Source organism: Cryptotermes secundus, unplaced genomic scaffold (genome assembly GCF_002891405.2).
Source record: "Cryptotermes secundus unplaced genomic scaffold, Csec_1.0 scaffold407, whole genome shotgun sequence".
Taxonomy (NCBI): Eukaryota; Metazoa; Arthropoda; class Insecta; order Blattodea; family Kalotermitidae; genus Cryptotermes; species Cryptotermes secundus.
In genome coordinates, this window is record NW_019741981.1 from 175,209 (window position 1) to 192,587 (window position 17,379).

Here is a 17,379-nt window from a genome sequence, read left to right on the forward strand (position 1 = left end):
GCGAGTTCTACTGTAGCAGTCGGCGACTTCAGTTGTACAGCCGCCGAGTTATAACGTGGCCATCGCCGAAGATAGTTCCGAGCAAGCTTACGAGAGCGTGTTATCAACAGTTCTCCAGTCAGCGGACTATAGTTGGAGTATAGCAGCCGTCGCGGTAAGAAGATCTGGACGTGTGTGCGATTGTGTAAGGAGGGAGCGTGTGATACAGTGATACAAAGCTCCCCTACGGTAAACGTGTAGACTACTGAAGACAGAGTGAACTGATTTGCGCATAGGGTTATAAGTCGTGAAACCCCGCAACAGTGTTAACAGATTAATGCGATTAGGGTTATAAAGTGTGAAACCCCGCAACTGTGAGATAAGTAATTGTAGCCGTTATTTGTAGATTGTTAAATAAACCAATTAACCATCTCTACGGCATATTCAGTAATGAAACACGTTACAATATGTAAACTAACCAGGTCACACGTCAGTCATTCACATTAAGCATAAAGATGTTAATTTATCCAAAACACTGGCAACTTATCCTTCAAGAGCACAGAACCATTCCCCACACCTTCAAAACAGTGGAATTTGGTAATCCAAATTCGGCACATACATAAATTTTCCAAATGTATTCTTTGGAATTCTGTATATGTATGTGTGTAAGGGGTGATCCATAAAATCTGGCCCTTGCACTGTGACCTTCAATGATCTTTCACAGGCCTTGATACTCACTTACTGACATATACTTTAATTATTATAATGAATGTCTTCTGTTGTAAAACTTGTCATACATGCTCCAAAAAAGGCTATCAGAGTGATGTTGGGATATCGCAATAGAATTTTGTGTAGAAACATATTTAAATAGTTAAATATTTTATCATTTGCATCACAATATATATATTTCTTAGTATTTATATTGCAAAATAAAGTTCTTTTTCCATCAAACATTGATTTTCTCATACTATTGATAATATACAGAAACAAGATTTATATTTACCTCAAGCTAATTTAACAATTTATTGGTACATTGAATGCGAAGGAAGCTTCTGTCTGAATGTGTGTCTCTAAGCTCTTACACAAGTACACATTGATGCTATATAGTCTAATACTGACAGCGTTGTTAAACAACAAACTAAAGACAGATGTCCACTTCTAATCTGGTTGCTTCCTTCATGCATATACAGCATGTTCAGTCAATAATGTACGCTACTAAAATCATGGCCATGCCATAGCTCAGGTAGTTGGTCGCCAGGTTTCCAACATGGCAGCCTGGGCTCGATCCAAGGTCATATTATGGGGGTTCATGGTGGACACAGAAGCAACAGAAAATGTCTTCTCCACGTGCTTTGGTTTCCCCTGCCAATTCTCATTCCACTAAATGCTCTATACTCATCTATCAACATGGGCTAGTACAATACAACAGTCAGTGGCTAAAGTATCAAGTAGACTCAGTGTCACTGCACCCAAAAGAATTATTAAAATCATAATTTCTTCAGTTCTGTGTGAAAAAATTATAGAAGTATCTCATATTCATAAGTAATTATGAAGGTTTAAACATTTTAATACAAGAAATGAAGGGAGATACAAAAATTATTATCACAGAGCACCATTGAGAATACTAATTAAATGTCCATGTTAGTATTCACTGCTGCTTTGCAAGATGTGTTTAAAAATATTAAGGACTCTTCTGCTGACAAAAATGATAATTCTGGCTCTCACTGTTAAACTTCAAGCACCTACTAGTTAAAGAAAATATTACTAAATGTTTTTAGTTTTTGAATTTGCATATATTATAACTTCCTTGGGCAAGGGATGCAAAATTCAAAACATTCCAAGATAAGGAAATTCTTTGGTATGAAGTTCTATGGATAATGGGTCCAATACCATACCAACAAACCACTGCAGACTTTTATAACCCACTGCCATTTAATGTTCATCAACAATTCCAACATGGCATCCATACAAAATATATGAGTTGGTGGCAACATAATACAATTCACTGTAAATGTTCCTGAAGTTTTATAAGCAAACAGAGCTTTGAAAATTATGTAAATTTTATGAACATTTAATTTTAGAAAAATGTAAAAATAACACATTGGTTCCGTGAAATATTTTAATCTGATAATGGAAACTAAGGAATAACTTAACAAGAAAACTTCCTGGCTCTTGCAAAACTTCTGCTGGTAGCGTATGTGGTTTAGTACTTACATTGTCTAATCCTTCAGAACTCTAAAATGCACTATGCCTACAGCAAGTGTTTTAATGCTTATTTTATATGCCCAAGTTGTTGTTATAGACCCACTCATATTAGCAGTAAATTACTCACCAATTGGTGGTCCCGAAGGCGTGGAAGGTGTTGTGGCTGCTGAGGAAGATGTAGTAGAACGCAATCCTCTACCTGCTAGTAAATGTACCCACAACAAGCCACTTACTCCAGGCTCTGAAGCCACAACAGAGTCACCACCCAATGCTCCAAGAGCACTAGATGGTTTATCCGTCTTGTATTTGAGGAATTCTACAGAAACAGAAAATAAATGTGGCAGAAAATTTTTCTGAATTGTTCTCCCAAAAACTAGAAACTTCTGATCTCTGTCAACATGTATTCTCTTCATAACATTTCCATTACTAAAAAGACATTTATGTAAATACCTCATTCCAGAGTAATCATGTACAAAATTTATAATTTATTATTACTACTTTCCTAAACTTTGACCACCATAAAAATCAGAAAATTATATTTTAGAGGTTGGATATGCTCCTATCTTCAAATCATGAGCTACTATTCACCTGAATCTACTAGAATGAGCTAATTCCAATTACTAGAATAGCCTATTTGAATTATGTCATAACTTAGATTGACTTAAAAACTTGCCTTATAATAATATTCGTAACTATAAATCAATAATACAACCTAACGAAGAGAGATTACTGGACACCAAGGTTTAAAAAATATCTATCTAGGGTCAATTACTGCAGACCAAGATTCAGTATAGGTATTTCACAAGTCTGATGCCTTGGGAGGTGTTAGAACATAACAGTCCAAATTCTTTTGAATTTGAAATAAATTGAATTGAATTGAATCTTACCCCTGCAAGTTTCATGTTTTTATGAAATAGCAGGCAGATAAAATATTTTCAAAATCTGCAAGTGAGAACTAGATTTTACATGAAACCAATAATGAAGTTTGAATAGTTAATCTTGCCACATTCAAAAATCTAATTATCAAGGGTATATGTTTCCACATTGCAGCAACCACAAATTTATCTGGGCATTACCTGAGGGAAAGAGACACAGTCAGAATAACCATATTTTGAAACTGGAGATGGCATTCAAGTGTAATTGATGTATCATCTTTCAGGGGGGCAGACTATGACACCAGTCACTGTCTGGTGGTTGGAAAAGTTAGAATATTGAAAAATTCAGCTTCAAGGAACTAAACTATGCAGAAGATAAAGAACAGCTTCAGGTTAAAATCTCAAACAAGTTTGCAGCTTTGACTAAACTATGTAGAAGATAAAGAACAGCTTCAGGTTAAAATCTCAAACAAGTTTTCAGCTTTGGAAAACTTACATGATGATACAGATATCAACAGAACTAGGGAAACTATTAGAGAGGACATAAAAATTTAAGTAAAGAGAGTCTCGATTATTATGAACTTAAGCAGCATAAACCATGGATTAACAAAGGATTTTCATAACTATTAGATTAAAGGAAATAAGTCAAATTGGAATGGTTCAAGGATCCGAACTAACTAAATGAGATAATGTGAACAATATGACGTGAAGCTATTAGGCATTTCAGGAACAAAAAGAGGGAATACCTGAATGATAAAATTAATGAGCTTGCAACATACATTAATAACATGAACATTGGAGATTTACATACAAGTAAGAACAAATTTAACAAGGGCTACTAAACTAGAACTAAATAACTAAAGATTAAAATGATGATCCGCTTGCAGATTCCCAAAATAATTTCAAAAGGAAAATAAATTTATTCTCTCAGCTGCTGGATGCACATAGGGTTAATGATGTCAGACAGCTGGAAATATATGAAGTTGAGCAATTAGTACCTCAACCTAGTCCTTCTGAGGTTACAACTGCTGTTGCAGAGTAGAATAGGTATAAATCACTAGCTACTGACCAAATTCAAACAGAACTTATTCAAGCACGAGGTGAAACATTACATTCTGAGATCCAAGAAAAAACTAATACTCTTTGGAATAAGAAAGAATTGCTTAAGCAGTGAATGGAATCTATTATTTTACCAATTTACAAGAACAGCAATAAATCTGGCTGCAGTAATTTTTGAGGAATATCACTGTTATCAACTGCAGACAAAATTACTGGTAATCATCAGTTTGGGTTTCAACTTCACAGATCAACTACTGACAACATTTTTTTTAATTTGTCAGATATTGAAAAAGAAAATGGGAGTCCAATGAGACAGTCCATCAGCTATTCATAGACTTCAAGATGACCTGTGATTCAGTCAGGAGGGAAGTATTATACAATATTCTTATAGAGTTCGGTATACCCATGACTCAAGTTATGTTGATTAAAATGTGTTTAAATCAGACCTATAATAATGCCTGTATATGTAAGCATTTGTCTAATATGTTGATACAAGTTGAACATTACTGATTGAACCAAATTAGTTTTTAGTTTAAATTTGCAGATTAAAACCCACCTGCAGGATTGATATCCAGCAATCTAGAGCGAGGATCTTGTGTCCGTGTGGGGGAAGGATTAGGTATATGTCTGGATTCCAGTTCCTGTTGGTGGCGTAAGCGACGCATGGAAGAGGCGCGGCTTGTAGCGGTACTGCCACTCAGACTAGCAGAGGGGACTGCGGAACGGGATGATGAGTACTGGTGCCTGTCCAAGGTACTTGTCAGGCGTGGGCGGTATGAATAATAGGGGTGCTCCTGTTGCCACACATGAAACATTTCATATCACTTTCAACACCAGTAACTTCAACATTACACATTCATATGTGATACTGCATCATGCATGTCACAGATACAAGCAAGTAATGCAAATACAACATGTTCACTACTAGCATCTCAATGGGCACTGACAAACATGGTGATCTTCCACCTAAAGACTATTAAAATAAATGTAGTATCAAAATATGTGTAATTAAATAATAAGAACTCTATACAGTTAGTGGGAATGCATAAGACCCTGCATATGTCCAGATTAGTGTTAAACAGTTTAATATTAACATGAGAACAAGCCATCTTGTTTATAGGATAGTAAGTAAATGCCATCTCAGACAACCTAACTAGAGGCAAACAATATTTGTATACAAATTTGTATGGATTATACATAACAATATAAAAATCAGAAAATCCCTATTGATATATGAATTACACATTATGCATCTAACAAGTTTAATGCCTCTAGGAACTTAAGCTTTTAGTATAATGTATCTGTGTATTGTATTGTACTTATATTTAATTGTATAGTATTACAGAGGTTTCGGTTGAAGAGAAAATCTTGTAAAACTTGATCATGCTAAGTGCACTGACCAATGAAACACCATGATGTTGACTCTTTTGAGAGTTGAAGCATGCTGGGGTACTGAATAAACAAACATTATTCTGTGTTGTAATTTGGTGGTGTTTACTAAATTTCATTAAGGGATAGTGGATTACAATGGTATAGAGTGATAAAAAATTTCTTTCTGTAGTCTGAAGATACAAAAGTTAAATATATAGGAATTGTGTTAACTGTCAACACAACAAATATATTCAGTTTTAATGTTCTACAATTCGATATTTATTCTTCCTACATGTTCTGGTTGTATAAGACCATCATCAGGGAGGTTCATATAGGAATACATATAGTTGTTAATAGTATATAATATGACCAGTTGAACTGGTATGGATCCATACCGGTAGTTCAATAACAATATGTATTCCTATATGTAACTGCCTGATGATGGTCTCATAAGACCGAAACAGGAATAAAGATCGAATTGTAATACATTAAAACTGAGTATATTTGTTGTGTCAGCTGTTAACAAAGCTCTTATATATAACTGGAACACACAACAGGATGCAACCAATGAAAACAAAAGTTAAGTCCATAGCCCATTATGAACAGGCTATACATTTCTGGTTTCTCTAACCTTGGGAGTATTTTGTCCAAACAAAAGAAATTTAATGAGGTCCTTTTTGCCTGCTTGACTACAGCCTGAAATACACCTTAAAATTCATGCACATATTGTAGTCACTACATAAATATTATGTGCATCTGAATAAAGATAAAAAATTAGTTGAATGTCAGTTTCACTTACAACATGGGCACTGAAGCTGTCCTCTACGTGAACTTTATATCATGGGTCTACTCTATCAAGAACCAAATAAAGCCTTTCATCATTTGAAATTTAATATTTCTTTAGTCTCAAAATACATCCATGTTCATATTAACACCACAAGAAACAGCAAATTTATTCTGTGAAAAATAACAAGAAAACTGCAAATGTTGTAATTCTTCGTATATTTTTCATTTTTAATATTCCAGAAAATCAGTTACGTACAAAACAATCTGAAGAACATTCATGATATAGGTCTTAGATAGTCTGCTCAGCACATTAACTTGAGTACATTGCAATGTATCGGGAAATCAGTGTCTACTCTTTGTTATCTTCAACTTCAATGCAACTGCATTTTACTCAGTAGAGCTTCATAGGCATTAAAAAATGGAATAATTCTGCTTTTGATACATACACAACGAAAATTTGTGAGAATATGCCAATAGGTTTCGCGATATCTGCCTGTCTGTCTGTCAGCATGTAACAACTTGTGAGAGCTGAACAGATTTTCATGAAACTGATATGGATTAGTGTTATAACTTGTAGAATTATCTTAATTTTGTAAGATTTGAGGCTTTCATGGCGGTGACTATGAAGAAAGCAGTCTTTTGGGATTTGGCACCGTGTATAAGTGGTGTTAACCGACGTTTCGGAGGATACGTTCCTCCGAAACGTCAGTTAACAACACATATACACAGTGCCAAATCCCAAAAGACTGCTTTCTTCATTATCTTAATTTTGTTTAAATTCATTAATGGACACTTTGCACAAAAATCTATATTCATTTTGGCATGAATCTCAAGTGGTACTCAAGAATTTTGGAAAGAAACTGGCAAAATTTAAATTGGTCTATAATTGGAGATTTCTTGTTTTCCCTTTTTCTTTTGTGAACAGGTGAAACTTTTGTAATCTTCATCAAATTTGGAAAGGTTCCAGAACATAAGATTTGATGCTAATTATCTTTCTGACATAATGTTGCAGATGAATTTTAGCATTATTTTTGGTATATTTATTTCTGCTAGTCTTTCAATTAAGATGTTTATCAATACATTATCATACACTGCTGTTATGTCCATAAAAACAGCTCCAACTATTTTGTTGTTTTCAAAGGCGTTTACTATGTCAGAATATAACAGTGACAGGATATCAAGGCAGGATATATTTTTCTGGAATCCAAACTGCAGGTCAGGTAGCTTTTCATGTTGTTCTAGCAACCAAATTAGTCTGCAGTTTATTATTCTTACCAGAATCTTCAGTAAGGAGGGAGTCAGTGAAATAGGCCAAAAGATTATCTCATCTGCTTTTGGATGAAAAGACTGCGTAATGTTTCCCTTCACTGGGACAATCTCCATCCTGCAGAATTTCATTGTATAAAGCTAATACTAACTTTCTCATCTCTTTTAGTAAGTATTTAATTACTTTGTGTTTGATGTCATCTAGACCTGGGTTTCATTCTTTCACAGTACCTAACACTGAATGCAGTTTTTCTATCTCTAATGGAGTATCCAAAAAGGGATCTCCATTTATGATGCCTAATACTGGTGGTTCAGTTTCTACCTAGGGAACACACAAATTTTCAATTCTTTGTTCCACTGCTATAATATTCTCTTCTTTGTATTCATTTGGTTGTGTTGCTCAATTCCACATATACATAATTTTGCTGATTTTCACCCAAGTGTAAGATTGGCTTGTGTATTGAAGGACTGAGTTACAAAATTTCTTAAAGTATTTCTTTTTAATTTTTCTTCTGAAATTTTGTCAAGATGGCAGTACTCTGCAAGACTCACAGCATAATACATGTTATCTATCCGACTTTTGTCCTTTACGTGTGCTCAGACAGTAGTTAGATATTGCTTTGAGTATGAGTTTTCCCATAACGATACTGAATAGTTTGAAGTGCAAGTGTATAAATGAAGGGGTTTTTTTTACTCTAAGACATCCCGGATATGATAGTTAAACAATGTATCCAAACCATAAAAAAGCCTTTGACTTTTATATTTAATCTGTCACTAAGTTCTGGCATCTTTCCAAATCAAAGAAAGATTGCAATAGTTCGACCTATTTTTAAAAAAGGTCAGAAACAAAATATTGCAAATTATTGACCAATCTCAATTTTGTCTGTTTTTTAAAAAATTCTTGAAATATTGATGTACAATAGAGTTGTAAATTTCTTAAATAAATTCATTCTGATATCAAATGCTCAAAATGGTTTTAAAAAAATAAATCCACGTTTACAGCAATTCAAAATTTATTGGAGAAATTCAGAAAGCTCAGGATAATAAACAACTGGCTTTTGGTATATTTTCGGGTCTATCAAAGGCTTTTGATGTCATTAATCATAACTTGCTGCTTGCAAAGTTGGAACCGTATGGACTGAGGGGAATATCTCATGTATGGACAAGATCGTATCTTACAGATAGATCACAGTTTCTTGAAATTCACTATATGGATCAAATACTTCTAAAATGAAGACAGTTACCTCATCCCTTAAAGCAATTAAAGATGGTGTACCTCAAGGTTCTGTTTTGGGACCCCTTTTATTCCTATTATTTATAAATGATCTGCCCCGAGTTATGCATAATGCAGAGGTAGTACTATTTGCTGATGATACAAATATATTGAGTACTGGAAAAAATATCTTATCATTAAATGAAAAAATTCAAAATGTAAAGAATCAATTAGAAAATTGATTTTATGAAAATTGTTTAATAATAAGCACGGATAAGTCAAAGGTATTATTTTTTCAGGGAAGTACCAGACCACTTTTTTATATAAATAATAGGGAGGTGGTTTGTTCAGTTGACGTACAATTTTTGGGTATTTGCATTACTGAAGATTTACGTTGGGCAACCCACACCAAATATGTGTGTCAAAAACTTAGCAAGACTATCTATTTGATAAAATCCCTGCGAGACTCAGTGAGCCAAACTGTTTTAAGAAATGTGTATCTCGCAAAATTTGAGTCCGTGTTGAAATACGGTATTATTTTTGGGGTGGGGTGCAAAACGACTCTTAAACTCTATTTAAACTGCAGAAAAAATATGTAAGGATGGTAAAAGGTGTTAAAAATAGAGTTTCCTATAGAAATTTGTTTCTTGAATTAAAGATTTTAACTATTACTTCCTTATATAGTTTTGAGATCTTATGTTTTATAGTAAGAAATAAGATTTATACCACCCAGTATTCTGATGTTCATGGCTAGAACACTATTCATAAACACAATTTGTGTGTACAATTTTGTAATACTGAGCATAGCAAGAGAGGGGTTATTATTATGGGAATGAAAGTAGGTAGGTCCTACCGAAAGTCATGAGCAACTTTTTTTGCATGCAACCTGGGAACAGCAGACGAAAGAGAGTACAGTGGTAGGTGGAACCAGCTGTTCCGTTAACCTTGAGTGTCTTGTGACATCAATAGCTTTCATCACGTGACCAGTATCACTCTTAACAAAATGACCGACGACATGTTGTTTCGCCAGCATGCTGTCATTGAATTTCCTGTGAAACAGGAAATCCCTGCTGCAGAAATTCATCAAAGACTTTAGCGTGCTTATGGAAGTGTGTGCATGGGTGCGAGCAGTGTTCGAAAATGAGTGAAACATTTTAAAGTTGGGAACACCAGCATCGAAGATGAGCCTCATAGCGGTCATCCTCGCACAGCCTCAACTGAACACAACAAGGAAAGAGTGGATGAGATCATTGAAGATGAGAGGCATATGACTGTGGACACAATAGCCCGAAAACTTGGAATAGGGCACAGTGCAGTACAGGAGATGATTGAAAGCTTGGGCTATAGGAAAGTTTGTGCTCGTTGGGTCCCACGGATATTAGCTGAAGATAACAAAGGTCAACGAAAAGCCATCACCTCAGAATTGCTGCAGAGATATCGACAGAAAGGCGATGATTTTTTGCTCTGTATTGTGACAGGTAATGAAAGCTAGTTTCACCATTTCGAGCCTGAAACGAAGTGGAACGGAAGAGTATGGAATGGCACCATTTGCATTCTCCATCAAAAAAGATGGCAAAGACAGTGCCATCAGCTGCGAAGGTGATGGGCACAGTCTTCTGGGATGCAGAAGGGTTTATTCTGGCCGAATTCCTGGAACCTGGGCAAACCATCAATGCTGCTCGTTATGTCCAGATGCTGCACAAGCTCCATCGTGCATTATGCCATAAACGTCCGGGACGAAACATCATCCTGCATGACAACGCTCGCCCCCACACCGCTCGCCTCACATTGGAAGCAATTGCAAAGATGGGGTGGAAGTTCTTCCACACCCCTCCTATAGCCCTGATCTGGCACCCTCCAACTACCATCCTTACGGATTTGTGAAGGATCAGCTGCATGGACAACGTTTCGAGATAAGGGAGGCAATTCAGAAAGCAGTGCGTCAGTGTCTTCGGATGGCTGGAACAGAATTTTACAGAAGGGGAATTTTCGAACTCCCAGAATGCTGGGAGAAATGTGTACAAAGAAGTGGCGATTATGTGGAAAAAATAGAGAAAGGTCTGTAGATTGAGGTGGTGTATTTCGTTTGTCAATAATAAAGCATGTTACTTTACAGAAAATTGTTGCTCATGACTTTCAGTATGACCCTCGTATTTAATGGCCTTCCAATTGAATTAAAAAAATGTAATAAATTTTAATGTTTTTTAGAAGAAAGTTACGAATTATTTTTTGTGTAATGTCTTCTATTCTCTTGAAGAATTTTTTAATAATTGTTGACATGGACTGCTTGTTGATAAATCTGTCTGTCTATTTTATGTCTATTTTGGAGTATTTATTATTCTTAAATTAAATTAAAAAAGTACTTTGAAATGTATTGCTATATTATAGTGCTAAATCACTGTGTGAATGTTATGTTATTTTTGATATGAAGTTATTATTTGACATCTCCAATTGTAATTCTCTACAGCTATGGATGAAATAAATAATTCAATTCAATTCTTTATTATTAATGTGCCGAGTCAACAGCCGCAAGGCCAATTACAGACACAGCACAGTGCAGAAGAATGAATTACATTCTAGACAAACTTATTAAAAGTCACATACAAATTAGAAGAAATAATAATGAATAAAAGTAAAAGTAAACAAACAAATAGCTGATATGGAATGAAACATAAATATTTAATAAAAATAACAGTTACACTATATTTAAAATTTGTTTGGGTAGAACATTCCTGGCTCCGAATACGTCAACATCCCTGCAGACAGCATTAGCAGCTGCTGCGCATCTAGCAGAGGGACAATTNACATCACACCAGATAAAACTCCCCAGGCAAGGGGCCAAAGAACAGTAACTTTAAGTTTTAAAAATTTTGCAGTTGTCTTGTTAATATTTCAAAATTAACACATATTTTTCTTAAAAAGAATATCCTATCAACCTCTGCAAGCTGTGATAGTGAAAGCACATTTAATCTGTAAAAGCTGTTAGGGGTTTAGTCCATCATATCAAGTACTTCCATTTGGAATATATTTGAATTTGGACTGAAAATGAACTATCATGTGATGACATCACAGAAATACACAAAATGAACAGTGCATAACAGCCATCATGACTGACAGAAATCAAGGTGTTCATACCTTTCCTTTCGCATCTTTAGAAGATACCAAATCTTGAAATCGTAACTGAAAATGGGAGCAAAAGACAGTTACTCCCAACACAAAATTATTGTAGAGATTATCATAATAAAATAGCCTACAATGTAGATGAAGTACAGTTAATATAGGTTTATGATATATGTTTAATCAGAGTGGAAGTGTAAATAGGTACTAGAATTTCAAAAAGAAAGAGCAAACTTTATGTGAAATAAATAATAATTAAAGTACAATGTTTGATGCCAACCGTTTGTTTAATGTGACATCAATCAGAACAGTCTGACAGCACATATTCTGCACACCGTTGCTCTCGAGAATCAATTTGGCTGTTACAGTTGTGTTGCTCAAAGATGAGCTTGATCTGTAGTAGAAGAATCTAATTAGCTGAAATACAATATATGTAATGGTATGATATCCCAGTTACACCTCCAGAATTTGAACAAAATACTTGTTCAGGGTCAATATATTCCCATGTCAAGCAATTGGCGCCCTGTCTACACGTACTTTCCAAACCTTTCACTTACATGAAATGTTTCTAGTTGTAACTGAAAGCCCTTTCTTACTATTTGAAATTTCCAAATTTAGACAATTTCAGCATGAAGAATAATAAATTAAAATGTTTTTTTTATTGCTAATGGGGTGTGACCAAGTCCCTTGGACTGTGGCCACTTCTGGCCTATTGTACCAGCCCCAGGTGATAGGTCAGGGTGATTGTGGAGCAATTGGTGGAATGAAGATTGGCAGGGGAAACTGAAGTACTCGGACAAAACCTGCCCCAGCGCCACTTTGTCCACCACAAATCCCACTTGACCAGACCCGGGATTGAACCCTGGCCACCGCGGTGGGAAGCCAGCGACTAACCACTTGAGCTATGGCACGGCCCAAATTAAAGTGTTACTACTACAAATATTGTGTATGTCTCTATAGAGGTCTTTTTGAATAAGACAAGCTGCTCAACAGAGTCTTGTGATGAGTCTGTGCACACAAAAGCATTTCAGTAGTCTGGAAACGGTGCACATGAACCATAATATATCTGAAATATTACATGTGGAGGGGGTAGAAGATTAAACTTATATTAAAAATAATATTGGTTTAAAATATTTTTACATTATGGATTTCTTCAACTTGAAATATTTTCTACGATGTAATAACAGAAACCAAGAGATAGGGTACATACTTCAGTTTTGGCATCTATATAATCTTTTGAACAAATTCTATTCTTGAAAATATTGCCAACATTTTTCAAAGCTGTTTGAGTAAGGCTGCTATCAATAACAAAACATTTATATTTTCATTATATCATACTCTGAAACTATGGACAAAATTATAATCTTTGTGACAGGATGTAGGATGAAGAGTTCTACCTTCTGAGATATAATGCTATTTAAAGACAACTGAAAAAATGAATGAATGAATGAATGAATGAATGAATGAATAAGGTGTATTCCTTAAATTGTCACCTACATGGATGAGTTACATCTCAGAAGACATAACTCTTTGTAACAGTATTTCCTGTGGTAATGTGTGAAATTTTTCTCATAATTTAAAATTGCAATGAATTTCTTGTTGTTCTCTCCATGTGAAAAGCATTCTTAACATTGTACAGTGTTAATCAAAGAACGTTTAAAACGTTTTAAATATTTTATGCAGTTTTTATCGAGAGGTCTGACCAAGGAAGTTCTGAGACTGAATTTCTGAGGGAAAACTAGAAGTCAAAATATTTAACCACATTTGTTCCTATCAAAGTAGTAAGTTCCTCAATACACATAATTCCTGTGATCCTACCATTTGTTGAAGCACTTCTGGCACTGTTCAAGAAGGAGTTTTCCTGTTACACTTTCTATAACCTCTGGAATTCACACCCATCTATTTCCTGCATATGTACATTTTAGTTTGAGGAATAAAAACATGTTCATTAGTAAAACAATATCGTGGATGTAATGGGTGTGGAACCAGTGAAATCATTATTGTGCTTGGCAAAGAATTCTCTCGTGGAGAGGGTTGAGTGAGATGGAAAAATAATGCTGATACTCTCATTACCCAACCTCAGAATCAAAGTACTTAACATGAGGCTTGCAAGATATTTACATCTACACCAACTTCACAAACTATTCTTCTGTCATCAGTAATCAGAACAGCCAATACACAACAAATTAATACTTATAATTATTTTGGATGTAATATATCCTATGAAGGAGAAAAGAATTAAAATATAGAAAATGCAATTTTTTTTTTTTTTTTTTAATGCGGTAAACTCTTCCCTGTCCAGCAGGTATAGGGATTCTTTGGTCCTGCAATTTCAAGATGCAGTGCAACAACCAAACATCCATATATAAAATGGTGTTTCACTCATAAAACAAATGACAGCCTTATGAAAGGGGAGAGAAGTTAATAAGAGTTGTCTATAATGTCATACTGTTTATTTTCTCAATAATAAAATAGGTCCCAAAACTTTTTGATCAGAGAACTTACCCACAGTGTATTTCATATACAAGTATATATACATAATTATCGAGTTAAGGTGTATTCCTTTGCAGCAATTTACAGCTCATCTTTTTAATTTCAGTAATTTCCACTAAATATACAAACTTAAAATATATTTATATATAGTTTTCATGCTATTCCATGTATTAATTACAATAATATAAAACTTGATTGGCAATTCATCACTTGAAGAGATAAACTGTAAATAATCATGCTTAAACTGATATGAAGAGTGACCTCATTTTTAATGATAATATATGTTTACTGTCAATTAACATGGATATGAAAAGTATATGGGAAGAATGATATAACAGAAGAATCAGAACAGGATCAAAAATTGCTGTTGGTGTAGCCAAGTATTCTTTTAAAACTACTTGTAACAACAGAAATATGTGCTTGTTGTGAATCTGCTACCATCCACTCTAGTTTCATGTGGACGTTAATTTAAAACGTGCATTGTTATACAATGTAAATGTTCAATTAAATGCTGATGCTAAACAGTAGCAAGAGTCTCAGTTGTACTGAGATACTAGTCTAGAACCTGTAAGTGCACGTGATCAGAAGACACTAGCAATTGTTTATCTCATGGTTCTGATTCAATCCATGTTTGATTATTCCAGTGATATTACGAGGGTCGTACTGAAAGTCATGAGCAACAATTTTTTGTGAAGTAACATGCTTTATTATTGACAAACAAAATACACCACCTCAATCTACGGACCTTTCTCTATTTTTCCACATAATCGCAACTTCTTTGTAAACATTTCTCCCAGCGTTCTGGGAGTTCGAAAATTCCCCTTCTGTAAAATTCCGTTCCAGCCATCCGAAGACACTGACGCACTGCTTCACGCACTCTAGTTTCATGTGGACGTTAATTTAAAACGTGCATTGTTATACAATGTAAATGTTCAATTAAATGCTGATGCTAAACAGTAGCAAGAGTCTCAGTTGTACTGAGATACTAGTCTAGAACCTGTAAGTGCACGTGATCAGAAGACACTAGCAATTGTTTATCTCATGGTTCTGATTCAATCCATGTTTGATTATTCCAGTGATATTACGAGGGTCGTACTGAAAGTCATGAGCAACAATTTTTTGTGAAGTAACATGCTTTATTATTGACAAACAAAATACACCACCTCAATCTACGGACCTTTCTCTATTTTTCCACATAATCGCAACTTCTTTGTAAACATTTCTCCCAGCGTTCTGGGAGTTCGAAAATTCCCCTTCTGTAAAATTCCGTTCCAGCCATCCGAAGACACTGACGCACTGCTTTCTGAATTGCCTCCCTTGTCTCAAAACGTTGTCCACGCAGCTGATCCTTCACAAATCCGAAAAGATGGTAGTCGGAGGGTGCCAGATCAGGGCTATAGGAGGGGTGTGGAAGAACTTCCCACCCCATCTTTGCAATTGCTTCCAATGTGAGGCGAGCGGCGTGGGGGCGAGCGTTGTCATGCAGGATGATGATGTTTCGTCCCGGACGTTTATCGCGCAATGCACGACGGAGCTTGTGCAGCGTCTGGACATAACGAGCAGCATTGATGGTTTGCCCAGGTTCCAGGAATTCGGCCAGAATAAACCCCTCTGCATCCCAGAAGACTGTGCCCATCACCTTCGCAGCTGATGGCACTGTCTTTGCCTTCTTTTTTGATGGAGAATACAAATGGTGCCATTCCATACTCTGCCATTCCATTTCGTTTCAGGCTCGAAATGGTGAAACTAGCTTTCATCACCTGTCACAATACAGAGCAAAAAATCATCGCCTTTGTGTCGATATCTCTGCAGCAGTTCTGAGGTGATGCCTTTTCGCTGACCTTTGTGGTCTTCGGTTAATAACCGTGGGACCCAACGAGCACAAACTTTCCTATAGCCCAAGCTTTCAATCATCTCCTGTACTGCACTGTGCCCTATTCCAAGTTTTCGGGCTATTGTGTCCACAGTCATATGCCTCTCATCTTCAATGATCTCATCCACTCTTTCCTTGTTGCGTGCAGTTGAGGCTGTGCGAGGATGACCGCTATGAGGCTCATCTTCGATGCTGGTGTTCCCATCTTTAAAATGTTTCACTCATTTTCGAACACTGCTCGCACCCATGCACACACTTCCATAAGCACGCTGAAGTCTTTGGTGAATTTCTGCAGCAGGGATTTCCTGTTTCACAAGAAATTTGATGACAGCACGCTGGCAAAATGACATGTCATCGGTCATTTTGTTAGGAGTGATACTGGTCACGTGATGCAAGGTATTGACGTCACAAGACACTCAAAGTTAACACAAGAGCTGGTTCCACCTACCACCATACTCTCTTTTGCTTGCAGTTCCCAGGTTGCTTGCAAAAAAAAGTTGCTCATGACTTTCGGTACAACCTACGTAATATCTGACAGAACAGAAGAAACTTTCAAAGTGTTATATTTTAATTTTTTTGTAATTTTGTAGAATTATATTATCTTATTGCATCCAGTGAACCATTTTAAATTCAAATACTATATTGTAATGACATAAATATTCATATAGTCACTACAGCTTAAAATTTAGAAGTGTGGGCTTGAAGAGTATCCAGGTACAAGTGCAGAAACTGTAAACAATAGCAGGAGGTACAGTCTGAACATTTGTGGCATTCATTTCTATTACTCATAACTTCAGATATCGGAGTTTAGCAATGCCATACACTGAAGCTGTTCCAAAGTTTCAGCATACATTGCAGTTGCCTTTTTCAGGGTTACGGAGAAAGGGGGAAGTGGGACTATAGTAAGTTTTGCTGTTTTGGCTGCGAGCCAAAAAAGGACACATCACAAGACACAAGACACACAAAATATAGGAAGAACAACTCCCATAGTGGAAGAATAACGTGGTACGCGAATTTGAGTTAAGACGTGTAAGATAATGGATATTAACAAATTTTGATATATATAAATTTTATTATAGTTAACAAAGAGTGTGCATTTTAGATAATTTTATAAACGACATATTATGGTGAGCAATGCAATA

The 17,379-nt window shown here is 35.6% G+C and overlaps 1 protein-coding gene across 1 annotated transcript in view; it reads right to left on the reverse strand.

Annotated features, from left to right (window-relative positions):
• LOC111872928 (rho GTPase-activating protein 100F) overlaps positions 1 to 17,379 on the reverse strand; it is a 150,393-nt gene that overhangs the window by 31,028 nt on the left and 101,986 nt on the right. Inside the window, exons 11-13 of the mRNA XM_033754888.1 lie at positions 11,890 to 11,934; positions 4,675 to 4,912; positions 2,312 to 2,500 (exon numbers count right to left, since the gene is read on the reverse strand). Of these exons, the coding sequence (XP_033610779.1) occupies positions 2,312 to 2,500; positions 4,675 to 4,912; positions 11,890 to 11,934 (472 nt within the window). The remainder of the gene's footprint in view (positions 1 to 2,311; positions 2,501 to 4,674; positions 4,913 to 11,889; positions 11,935 to 17,379) is intronic.